A 13,470-nucleotide genomic window follows, 5' to 3' on the forward strand; every position below is an offset into this window, starting at 1 on the left:
TTTGTTTGGATTGTGTGTCAGCCTTTGTGGAACAGACTCCAGTGCATCCATCAAAAAATGACTGCAGTACTGTCCCCAAAGTGTCAGACCACAGAGCAGAAGAATTTGTCAGCACGCTCACAAAATGTCAGGAACTCCTGAGGCTTCCCTGCTGCTTGAATTAAGTGCATTGCCATCAATGCACACAAGTTCTGAACCTCATGTAGGGTTATCTACATCAATAGCCTGCTTTTGGCATGGTGCTCATCTGTTCTCCAACCTTCACAAGCAATATTGAAACAGAGAATCTGTATTCCATCTAGACATCACAACATCCGGCAAAATGGAAGTGGAAGACAGGAGTGCCTGGCGTGCTTTGGTCCATGGGTCACAAAGAGTCGGGCACAACTAAATGACTAAACAACATGTCATGGAAGCAAGGTGGCAAATGTATTCAAATGCAGTACCCAATTACCACCACCCCTTTCCATTCTTATTAAGTCCATCAAGATCTTTATCGCTCTTATGTAAGCTGCCCAGATCACAAGGGTTTGAGTTGCCACTGTGTTCAGCACTGAAGTTCACTATGGCATCTCTGCATTTCTGTTCATTTGAAAAATGGGTATGAGGCTTTCCACCCCACTGTAAAGGTCATCTCCTTTGGCTTGACCTCTACACCAAGAAAACACCTATTACACTCCGTGGCAGCTTTTAAAGAAGAATTACCACACAGAGTTCATGATGATTGCTCACCAGCTATGACTCCAACATGGGCCATTGAATTTGCCATACTGCTGCACATATAATTATCTGCGTTCCGTCACAGCATAAAGGGACCCCTGACCATTAGGTCCAGTCGTGACCGACTCTGGGGTTGCGGCGCTCTCACGTTATTGGCCAAGGGAGCCGGTGTACAGCTTCCAGGTCATGTGGCCAGCATGACAAAGCCACTTCTGGCGAACCAGAGCAGCACATGGGAACGCCGTTTACCTTCCCGCTGGAGCGGTACCTATTTATCTACTTGCACTTTGACGTGCTAGGTGGGCAGGAGCTGGGACCTAGCAATGGGAGCTCACCCCATCACAGGGATTTTAACCGCCGACCTTCTGATCAGCAAGCCCTAGGCTCTGTGGTTTAACCCACAGCATGCATACTCTTAAATACCTGCAGGCCCAATTCTGTACACAGGTCATGCAAGCCAGCATTGTCAATTGACAGGAGATAAAATGTGGGTTTAATTGGTAAAAACAGCATGGGAGTCCAAAGCCATGGTCATAATTTCTGGTGCTTTTGTCATTGAAGCCCTCACAGTCCACAGTACAGGACAGTGGTGTGTTGCCTGGTTCTACTGATCACAAAAAAATAAAAAGTAAGAAGGATGCCTTTTTTCAGCTACCCTTTACTAGAAAATGTGCATATTTAGAACATGAAGTTTCAGCTTTCGACAGAAACAAAATCAGGGCAACTTTGGACGTTAAACTTTGGTATGCGCCTAAGGTTTTTTTAAAGTGAGCATATCAAGTGCAACAAATATGTGTCTTGAAACATGCACGTCATGCAAGCACATTTGTCAAGAGACTGTGGCTGGCTGTGAATCCATGCGGGGTGTACTCTTGGTGGTGAATCCTATGTAGCAAACACATGATGTGCAAAGTGGCCCTCACAGATCTACAATGGCTTAGGTGAAAACACACTAGTTTGTCTTGCTTTCTGAACTGAATGTGTTCCTTCTTTTATGGAAAGCAAAACCAGCCTTAAATAAGATGTCAGTTGTAACATTTATCATCTCTTTTTGTCCTTTACCAATCATCCAGCATCCACAATGAGAGAAGTCCCAAAATTTCCCTACGAATTATTACTTTGTGTAATTTTTGAAGCCTTTGTCCTCCTTCACAGAGTGTTTTGACTACAGCTGGCTTGTAGCATAGTGGACTTTGTAAGTCAGATAATACTCACCAGGGGCACCTGTATACATTATAGAGAATACATTAATTGTTAAGGTAGCAGCGTAGAAGACTGGAAGGGCTCGAAGACCATTGGGTACAGGGTCTTCCTGTATAAAGAATAAAAGAAGATAAAATATCACAGCTTTGGAGATACTGCCTCCGATACAGTCAGTCAAAAAATTCAACTCACTCCAAATGAGGAGGCCCTGAATATTTGCTAGCAAAAATCCAGCCTTTATTACCCAGATATGGCACGAAGCAAAAAAGGAAAATGTGGTTCTGAATTCTGAAATCAGCCCAAATTAAAAAATGAAGACAGACAACAGCAAACGGCTGGATGAGTTAAAACTGTAAGAAGCACCTTCAGCTGGTTCTGTTGTCCCCACTGTAAGAGGTAACAACACCCAAACAAATACAGTATTGTCACAGACAAAGATACACAACTGTCACCCTGTTGCTAGACAGGGGCCCTAATTCCAATTGTGAAAATGGTTGCACTAGATCCTGGGGACGGAGTACGTCGCTTCATTTGTACAGACAGATTTCTAGGCAGACAGGATCTGACAGCAGGGCCGCCCCTAAGGCAAGGCTGGGTGGCGCAGGGCGCCAGGGCACCGGGCCGCCAGGGGGCGCCACGCTGGGAAACGGGGGGCGTGCCGGAGGGATCTTCACACCACAGCGCCAGGGCACCAGATATGCTTAAGACGGCCCTATCTGACAGTCTGAGTTATATTCCTTATGAGTCCGTTCTGTTCCCTAGTCTGTCATTCCCTCTCACTGGCTTGCCCATTCAGGGACCCACACAGTTTTAGGAGTGTAGAAAATTATCTTGTTAGGAGATAGAAAGATTAAAGCACTTCACCTCCCTAGGGAGAATTGGCAGGAAAGGGAAATTATCAGGAGGTCTTTGAGCTTTACCCTTCCTTGCCTCATAACCAAAGGCAGTGTTTTGATTAGAGCAGGAGGCAGGCTGCCAAACTACATATCAGTATCACAGCAAAACAGAAATCTATGTTCACTATCCTTATACAGTAATTGCTGGGAGGAGTGGAACCACAAAGAATAAATGCTTCTTCAGGGCTGGTCTCGAATTTCCGTCTTCCTACATTCACCATGCTATCCCTTGCTTTCCTCCAGGTTAACAGTAAGAACACAGGCTGCCAGGAAACCACCTCTCTTTTTAATGAATTTGTTTAACTGGAAGTTCAAGCAAGCAAGCAAGCAAGCAAGCAAAACAACCCTAAGGGAAGGGTCATAAGTTCACTGCCAGAGTATCTGTTTGCATGCAGAATGTCTTAGGTTCAATCCCCAGCATTTCCATTGCTAGGAGAGACGCCTATCTGAAATCCTGCAGAGCTGCTGCTGGTCAGTGCAGGCAATGCTGAGCTAGACGGACCCAATGACCTGACTCAGTATGGTAGTTCCCTGTGCTCCTAAAAGAGACATATTTTTTATTCCAATTTGAAGTTGACTTGTTTCAATCAAGCCACAGTTAAGATTAACCACAGGACCCAATGAAATGAACCATGGGAGTAAACACTGTTTACGGGTGACCACCATATTAAGCCTTCATTTGAAAATTAATTGCGCTGAAACTTTAAACCTCAAGGGACTTTGAAATAAACATTTAATGTTGCCTCCCTATATACATAAAAATGCAGAGCTATCGACAATCACCCCTCACTGGAGGGTTTGTAGTGTACAGGCATCTCCCGCCCCACTTATGTGGGGGTTACGTTCGCATAAGTGTGCGCATAAGTGCGCATAAATGTGCGCATAAGTAAAAATTGCGTAAGTGGAAAGTGCCCTCTTAAAAGCCTCTTCCTACTCTCTCTACACAACTCTCACTTCAACTAGAATTGAAGCTCTAGAGCTACCTGGAATCAGGAGAATGTGCAGAAAAGCGGCCATTGCTGCTGCGCTACCGCACGTGTCAGCTGCTAGGCGGGGAGGCTGAGCAGTGGAAACAAAAGCCCTGCTGCCCCTCCAATCTCTTTGGAACTTCCTCACTGAAATCCTCTTTGGGCTCTGGAGGGGGTCTCCTTGTGAGCCTCGAGGCCTCTCCAGCTCTCTCCCGTCGTTTCCAGGTTTGAATTTATTTCTTTGTTTGGCTGGTTGTTTCCCAGCACCATGGAAATACATGATCGTGCATAAGTGGGGTGATGCCTCTTATCACCACAACCCTCAATTTGCATGAAGTCACGGTGGCAGAGAGCAAAAGAGAGGACAGGTTTATTAACGGCAGTTGTAAACAACTGAAGAAGTTTGAACAAAGATAACTGGGGGGGGGAGTAGTGATTTTAAACATTGGCAAAGGTTTGAGTTGAGTGAGCAAAGGGCAATACTGAGTGAGGGAAAGTGGCAGGGGAGTTGGCAAACGCAGAGAGCAGGGCACAGCCTCTAGTAATATAGGAAGATTTTCACCGGCATTTCTAAAGGTTGGAAGCAACTTTTTAAATAAAGATTTTGTGTGGGTATAAGTAAAGTATAAAGGGACCCCTGATCATTAGGTCCAGTCGTGACCGACTCTGGGGTTGCGGCACTCATCTCGCATTACTGGCCGAGGGAGCCGGCGTACAGCTTCCAGGTCACATGGCCAGCATGACTAAGCCACTTCTGGCGAACCAGACCAGTGCATGGAAACACTGTTTACCTTCCCGCAAGAGTGGTACCTATTTATCTACCTGCACTTTGACGTGCTTTCGAACTACTAGGTTGGCAGGAGGTGGGACCGAACAACGGGAGCTCACCCCATCGCGGGGATTCGAACTGCCGACCTTCTGATCGTCAAGCCCTAGGCTCTGTGGTTTAACCCACAGTGCCACCCGCTGTGTAACAAACCCACCACCTGTAACAAAAAATGTTACAGGACATCAAAGTTGTGGATATCACAGGCAATCAGATCAGGGTTACAGAAAGAGGTTGGAATCATTTGTTTTGATTTCCTGAGTGGGTAATTTCTGTTTAAAGTTTCACAGTCTCTTATTCTGAAGCTTTGGCAAGTTGAAAGATATTTGAAAGGGGAGAGGAATGTTTTACAAGCATTTCTGATGAGCGATGTAGCAGTGTTCCAGTAAAATGTGTTGCATTTAAGTGTTGAAAGCACACACTGATCTCTGGATGCTTCAGCGCTGCTAGACAGATGCCCACACCTAAAGCAACTCAGCAACAAACAGACCTCAGATTCAGACTCTGAACTGTAGGTGCAGTTAATAAACTTTTCTTTATTTAGTCAACAGAGAGAAGCAGTGCACAAACAGTGGCATATATAAATTATCCTCTACAGCTTGTAGTTGTGTATTACGTTTCAGTTTGAGAGTTACTCCAGAGTCCTTTTTAGCTCTCTGCAATATTAAAATAAGGAAAAAGGAACATGGAAAGTGAGAAATGGCAACTCACGATCAGTGGGAGTAAGAACCAATATGATGTGTTTTCTTTCAGCTCTCCTCCCATACATTTGCTTCTGGGGACAGATCTAGTCCAAAAGAGGGCCAGACATGCAACCTACTGTCAGTTCAACTTATGCATGTCGCTCTCTAATTTCAAAACGCCGTTGGCTTTTAGGCAAATTCAAATTCCATAATTAGAACCCATGAATTTATCACTTGAGTGCCGATGTCCTTAACACAGGCTACTGAAACTTCATGACTGATTTGAGTCCCTTTGGGGCTTTACAAAATGTTTGCATCTTTCCTGAGAACCTTACACAATGGGAGCTCAGTATTTTAACCATTTACTAAACTTACAGCAAAAATAATTTTGCTCTTTGAACACATGGTGTATCTGATTAAAATTGTGTCTTGGGTGTCTTGACTGAAACTGACCAATTTAAATTTCAAAAGTCAAAACAATGGTATAACCATCCCAAAACCCATTTTAACAATGACATCAGAAAATGCTAGTGACTGTGGCAGGTGATGTATGGAGGGAGGGCCTGTTTACTGGGAAGGTGCATGTTATGTGTAGGAATGCATCTCTGTGCACAGTGATACATCACAAACAGTACTACTTAGTGGAGGCTGAACCAATATTGGGGTAGCAAATGGATCCTGCCCCCACAAAAAAAAAACTTTACTGTTCCCTGAAATAAGTGAACTGAGTGATTTGATTACATGGGAGTAAAAAAAATGGGGAGCAAAATAAAATGAGAGCTAAATCTCCACTGCCTGGGACAGGTTTTGCCCCCTATCACCTGTGTACCACACTGCAGCCTGTTTACTTTGATCCACATAATCCAATTAGAGCCATTAGTAAAATCCAGCCTCATCTACACAGTAACACCTTGACTTCCATTTTTGGTGGAACACTAGAACCCAAAGGAACCCTAGAAACTAATAACTTGCATGGATATCAAGCCATTTCAAGATGAACTTAGCATTCTTGAACTACACTTTGAAACCTGAATAAGCAAATGTACCTTCTGCAGACTTTAAAGAAAATCTACAGGCACTGAGATCACTAAGGGAACAGGGCACATGACAGCCTCTGGAGTGCATTTTGAGTAGGGGGGGGGGGGAATTGGCGGTGAGGAACAGCAAAGCCTATTTGTCACTAGCATTACAGTCTTACCAGCAACAAAAACAGGAAGCACAAATTTCGCCACTAACCTTATTTAAGATGAAGTATCTAATCAGCAGAAACAGCACACCAGACATCATACCAGATAACAGTGGGGAGATAAACCAAGAAGCGACTGAATAAAAGCAAAAGAAGAAAAGATTGAAAATATATACTTTCCAATGTGTGCTAAAATCCTATCCAATAAAAATATAAGCTTTTGACAATGCACATTTATTTTGTATTGATTCTGGATACTCTAAAAAAGTTGGCTTACAGGTTAGAAGAAAAAAGAAGTGTGCGCCAACTCACAATCCTCCTGAAATTAGGCATGTTTAAGTCTCATTGAATTCAATGTGAGTGTTTAGTGCGAAATTGCATGAAAAGGGAATATTTTAAGCTGGATATTTAGCATATTTTTCCCTGAAAGGCTTACCACACTGCCTTAACAGCTGTTAAAGTAAAAGTAAAAAAATGGCATCTCCTCACCCATTCACTCATCCCTCAATGTCTATTTGAAAAATATAAATAAAAATCTGTAGAAGCTAGACAGTGATGATAGAAAAATAATTCAACTCAGTATTCGGATACTCTATAGATAACACTGGCATTTAAAAGAGAATTGAGCATTTTTGCAAGTCCCAAAATACACAAGGGAGTTACAAAAGTTTAATTCGTACAAAAAACTCAAGTTTTTAAGAATGATTGCTATCATGCCTGTTCTGTATGTCTTTTAAAATACAAAGAACATTCTGCTGAACACAGTAGGAAAACCCATGGTTATGCCCCTAATGATGGTCTAACACAGGCAACCCCAAACTTCAGCCCTCCAGATGTTTTGGACTACAATTCCCATCATCCCTGACCACTGGTCCTGTTAGCTAGGGATCATGGGAGTTGTAGGCCAAAACATCTGGAAGGCCGCAGTTTGGGGATGCCTGGTCTAACACCAACACAGAGTACTTTGGAACACCACAGCTTCAGATGTCATTTAAATTTGTGTTATTTTTCAGCACAAATACACTGAATTAAAAAATAAAGAAATTCTACTTTAGGTCAGATGTCTTGCAGCTCTGGAGGGATTAAGAAATGTGCATGTCCCCAATAAGCATGCACAGCACATTATGCTTTGAAGTATTAACTGTGATCACTTTAATTAGAAATGTAAAGCTATCAATTCTCACATAACTTTGGGGTGGATTTAAAAACTGAGAAATAAAACAGACGTGAAACCAGAGCTTGACTTCCAGTGCAAAGGAAAAGGAAAGCAGCCATAACAACACTGTTATCTCTCTCCATGTCAGTATTTAAAGTGCACATGAGCTCAGTTCAGACTTCACGGAACCTGACTTCCAAACTGCACTTTGGGGCACTTGCATGCTTCCTCCTCCCTTCTGTGATTTGATATGAAGCGGCTTAGTCATGCTGGCCACATGTACGCCGGCTCCCTCAGCCAGTAAAGCAAGATGAGCGCTGCAACCCCAGAGTCGTCCGCAACTGGACCTAATGGTCAGGGGTCCCTTTACCTTTACCTTTACCCATAATTAACCTCAGTTCAGATACTGTGGTATCAGGACTGCTTGAAACTATGCTGTAAAACCATGACATGAAGAGGGGTTCTACTTCAGGCATCTGAATTAGGGCTAACTAGGATTACAGGAAAAGGGACCCAGGTGGCGCTGTGGGTTAAATCACAGAGTCTTTCTGATCAGAAGGTCCGCGGTTCGAATCCCTGCAACGGGGTGGAACTCCCGTTGCTTGGTCCCAGCTCCTGTCGACCTAGCAGTTTGAAAGCACATCAAAGTGCAAGTAAATAGGGAACGCTCCGGCGGGAAGTTATTTCCGTGCGCTGCTCTGGTTCGCCAGAAGCAGCTTTGTCATGCTGGCCACATGACCCGGAAGCTGTCTGCGGACAAACGCCGTCTCTCTCGGCCTATAGAGCGAGATGAGTGCCGCAACCCCAGAGTAGGACACGACTGGACCTGATGGTCAGGGGCCCCTTTACCTTTACCTTTAGGATTACAGGAATGGGAAGAATCGGGGGAGATCTCCAAATCTGGTTTAGAAATTAGATCCCAGGACATGTGAGATAGGGATAGTTTTTTTTCTTTTTTCTTTTGTCACAGCCCAACCCTTTGTTATGAAAGAATAACATCATACTACAGAGGCAGAGAATGCCATGGGCTCAACCTAATATATTTATTCTGGGTCTAATCAAACTGTAATTTGCTATTATGTCCAAACTGGCCAATTACACTGGCCAGGGAGCCCTCCAAACCAGGATATCAAACTAAGGTTTGTAAAAACATTTGGCTATAGCTCCCAAAGTATAGCAAAATTGTAAGATTGTGTTTCTATAATGCTATTTTCAGTCAATGCATGTTTGTGCACAAACCTTCACAAATAAAAGGAAATGTCAATTACCAATCTTGACAAGTTCCATCCATTGAACTCCTTTTGTGCCGATTGCAACTAATGAGAATCCAATAGTGGCACCGACAATGCAGTGAGTTCCAGATATCGGGAGCCTCAAGAATGATGCTATCAGCTGCCAAACAGCAGAGCCTAAAAGTTAAAGCGGGGACAAAAAAATTAGTATAAACATTAATGGCCAAACACTTACGTTAGCATTCTTGTTTGAGGGCACACCAACCCAGTCTTTCGGCATATTTTTGCTCATAGACTGTCACAAAACATTTCTGGAAAGGATTACAGAACTCAAGTACAAGCTTTATCCAACACTGCTTCTATTTATTTTGCATTACAAATCGTACTCCTAATAGATTTAAACTGTATAAAGGCCACAATGCTTCTTTCGCCTTAATGAACCTCTGCCCTATTTAACGCATGTTAGCCCAGTACTGAGGTAGAATAATGGTTTTTTGCTACACTGTCATTGCAGCCTAACCATTCACCTCCCCTTCACTACATTCTAAGCTTTCAATCTCCAAAACAGGACAAGGAATAGCAATTTAGAAACCTGGACTCGTAGAATTCTAAGGTGCCTGGATAGTCTTGCAAGGGAAGGAATACGCACAAGTCCTTTAGAAAAAGAGCAAGCTATCAAAACTGGTGAAGTTGCCAACTGCCTTCTACAATCTTAACAATCCTTCTTTGTTCTGTTTTGAACAATATGCACAGAAAAAGAAAATGGAAAACGATTTCATGTAATTTTATATTTTCACTTGCTACCGTATTTAATTTTTAAAAGAACACAAAATTTACATTCCCCATTAGATTCAAACCAAAGTTTTTGGGGAATTTTTAAACGTCTCAAGTTCTCCTTTGGCACCAAAGTACCTTTAGCTGGAGAGATGTTAATAATTCGGACTATATAACTGAACTTTTCAGAAATTTAGCCAGGAAAACAGCTTTATTAATAAGATTTATCCACTCCTCTCAGTACTAGCTCTGCATCATCCCTGTCAAGAGCATCAGAGTGCATAAAACCTGGAGTGGAAAATTTAAGTATGTTAAAAGGGCACGAATGTATGCTGGAGTCGTGCTCTTTAAACAAGAGAATATTGGTCCAGGTGTTAGCTCCCTGGGGGATTGTATTTTTATAATATATAATTTAAGATCTATAGCACGCCCACCCCAAAAAATCATAGAATGCCACAATATATTGAAAAACATACACATGCCCCTCATACATTAATAACAGTAGATGCAAATGGTTTATAAAAAAAACCTTCACAGTTTATGACCTACCAAGATGAACACATCCCATCAGCTAGGATGGTGAAGCTTTTGTTTTGCTGCATGCCCAGGACTGTTAGAACAGGTTGTTTGTCAAGCACTAGGCAAGCTAAAATATATGTATGGGAAGCGGAATCTGAAGTTGTGCTTTAACAGAATAGGCAGGACCGTCAAGCCCCTGCAGACGTAGGTGCGAACTTCAAAGTGTGAGGCCCTCAGCATCCGGTTCCTAATGAAGTTCCCGCTGAGGCTTGCCAAATTAATTCTCCACAAAGTGGCACAGTGCAAGTTGCCATTATATGTACAGCGCAGAGCAAGATTTATTACTTTCTAAGCGGTAAAGCTCTTACCCAATTTCCCTTCCAGAAGAGCCTATCTATTCTGCTTTTAAGAGCGAGCCATTAGAACCACATACAACTTCCTTTAGGAAGCCAATGAATAAAACTAATTCTTTCCTGGCGCTCCATTCCTAAACTACTGACTTTTCTATTCCTAGCTGAGGCCTACCCTCCAAGCCACAAAGTGAAGCCACCTGCTGCGTAATTTAGGCCTCTGATTGACTTGTTTTAGGCTAAGAATAGCCTAACTAAGCAACCTTGAGCCCTACAAGAGGAATGCATTCCGAAAGGGAAGACACGTGGATGGACTGGTTTAAAAGTTCCCCTTGGAAGCCACAGATCTTAGATTCTTCAATGAAGTAGGTGCTAAAAAATTGTGGATCTCATACATGCAGCTGTTATGAGTGCGGATTTGCTCAGCTATCCAACATTAACTCAGCTCTGCCTTTCTTTCAAATAATCCACATGTTCTCTTCACGAGCACAGGACAATGACATACACAAGTGCACCTTAAATTGTCACCTGGCCAGAATGACAGAAAGTGTTTTCAATATTACTAATGCACAAGTTAACCATAAACAAACTGCATGCCTCTAGCATTCAGACTCCTCTGTATTTCCAGTTAGGGATGCTTGTGTTGGGCATTTGAATGATCATTGTGCGGAGGGAGGGAGGGGGCAGAATATACCTGCATGTGTGCACTCATTGCCTTTTACAAGGTTGTGAAATAATGAAAAGGAGCATTCTTGTATTCACATAATATCTGAGACCAAATATACACATAGACCTGGTTTGTACATCACAATATGCCATAGTTAAAATAAACTGTGGTTTAATGTAAAAAAAGCTATGGTCTAGCATGTTATGTAATCCAAACTCAATCTCATGGTTCATTTTTCTTCAAACCTTGAGCATAAGTCAGGATTTGTTCTTTGTGGTTTATCTGGAGAGAAACGTACCAGGTTTAGACAGCACAAGTCGTACCATTACTTGTTTATTAGCAGTGCAGCAGCAGCAGGAATAAAGCAAAGTGTCCACAATTTCAACAGTGTACACCAGCATGCTTAATAATAATACAGTCACACCTCGGTTTAAGTACGCTTTGGTTTGAGTACTTTCAGTTTAAGTACTCCGCGGACCCGTCTGGAACGGAATAATCTACTTTCCATTACTTTCAATGGGAAAGTTTGCTTCAGGTTAAGTACGCTTCAGGTTAAGTACAGACTTCTGGAACCAATTGTGTACTTAAACCGAGGTACCACTGTAATAATAATAATAATACAATAATAAATTACTTACACCTAGCCCACCTGACTGGATTGCCCCAGTTACTCCACCATAATAAAAAAGTAAAGAAAATATGTAAGTAATCACTCATTTGGTTGCCTATGGTGACCAACAGGTGACCATCAGAAATGAGCTGAACTCAGGCTCTGAGCATGTGCAGATTGCATTTCCCTCCAAATATTAATGAGAAACTGCTCATTAATGAGAAACTGCTCTCCAACAGCCGTTCACGTTTGAAATTAAGGGCTGACTAGTAGGTGACTGTACTTCTTGCGTACACACAAGCCCCAAAATTCTATGTTGAAACTAGACACAGGCCCTTTCAACCTTCTTAGAAACTATGCAATTTTTTCCCACAATTCTTTCTCCACCCACTCCACCCTGTTTTCTTGCTACACACTTAGGATGGAGGAATGTGGTGCTTATGAACCCGTGCTCAGTCTAGGAATTTGTTTTTTCTTTTTTATTTGTTTTCAATACCATAGCTGTCACTCCACACAAAAATCCATTCCAGCATTTCTACCTAATCATTTCACAAAACAAAACTTGTTCCTTGAAAATCTGCAGAAGCTGGCCGACTAGTTGGTATTTGGAATGTATTTGTAGGGTCAGGGCTGGAGACTGCAGTTTCAAAGGCTCTTAAAGCTACTGCTGCCAAGTTCCAGGGGGCGGTGAAGTTGGGGAAGGGTGCAAAAGAGGCTCAATGAGGGGAGTAGCTTTGCACATGGATCAAGGAGAGGGAGACACAATCAACTTGATACTGAGAAGGGGACAGAAAATGGTGTGGTCATATGCCCTGCCCCCTCAGCCTACCAGTAAAATGTGCAGGATTCTCCCAATGGAAAGTGCAGGGAAAGGGAATCCGAACAATAGGACAGAAACTCACTTTTCCGAAAACCACACTTCGTTTTTCTGGCAAAGGGTGGTACCCTCAGGTGAGGGACACATTGTGCTTCTTCTGGGTTTGTCCTGCTTTGGTCCCCACCCTGCACTCACCTCTCACCTGTGGCTCTTAGAAGATGTATGTGACAGCGGCCACACCCTGGGATGGCTTCAACTGGCCTGCAAACCAGGTGAGGATAACTGATGGGTCTTAAACCCTTGGTGAGTTAGGGACTTCCCCTGCATGTAAAGACAGGCTCTGGTGGATTGAGCAGACGAGACCAATAACAGGCCCAAAGGTCAAGAAGGTGGTTTCTGCACATGCTGTAGAGGGAAGTGAGGGGCAGATGGGGCTCATCAACCTAGGAGCCCATCTAGGAGAAGCAAAAATCTGATCCTCAACTTCCACTGCCTTGTGGGATATCTTCAGGAGAAGAAAAGGCTAAGGAGTAAACCCTACACAATCAGGAGTCCCTAAGATGGTTGGATGGCACCTTGTACGCCTCATTCCGGCAACTCCTGCAGCCAAGCAGGTGTCAAAAACGTATTGCTCTGCTTTCCTTTGGACCACATCAGCAAGGCTGAGAGGGGGGTCTTGTTGTCTGGGCAGCCCAGGACCTCCATTCACACTGCCCAGGACCACAGTTTCACTAGTTATTATGTGCATGTGCTATTGAGTGTGGTGTAGCCAGGGCTTGTTTTCAGTCAGAACTCAGCTCTCATGTGGGCGCCACTGCCATTATAAGAGAACAAGAGAGGCACCTCTTTTTCTAGAATAATAA

General features: G+C 43.1%; 1 protein-coding gene across 5 annotated transcripts in view; it reads right to left on the bottom strand.

The window, feature by feature from the left end:
* Positions 1–13,470, bottom strand: part of SLC20A2 (solute carrier family 20 member 2) — a 78,706-nt gene that overhangs the window by 21,545 nt on the left and 43,691 nt on the right. For all 5 annotated transcript variants that reach the window (XM_088656180.1, XM_035134319.3, XM_035134321.3 and 2 more), the window contains exons 3-5: positions 8,907–9,047; positions 6,533–6,618; positions 1,936–2,032 (exon numbers count right to left, since the gene is read on the bottom strand). In XM_088656180.1, coding sequence (XP_088512306.1) covers positions 1,936–2,032; positions 6,533–6,618; positions 8,907–9,047 — 324 coding nt within the window. The remainder of the gene's footprint in view (positions 1–1,935; positions 2,033–6,532; positions 6,619–8,906; positions 9,048–13,470) is intronic.

The sequence above is a fragment of the Zootoca vivipara genome, chromosome 12 (genome assembly GCF_965207765.1).
Source record: "Zootoca vivipara chromosome 12, rZooViv2.hap1.1, whole genome shotgun sequence".
NCBI classification, from domain to species: Eukaryota; Metazoa; Chordata; class Lepidosauria; order Squamata; family Lacertidae; genus Zootoca; species Zootoca vivipara.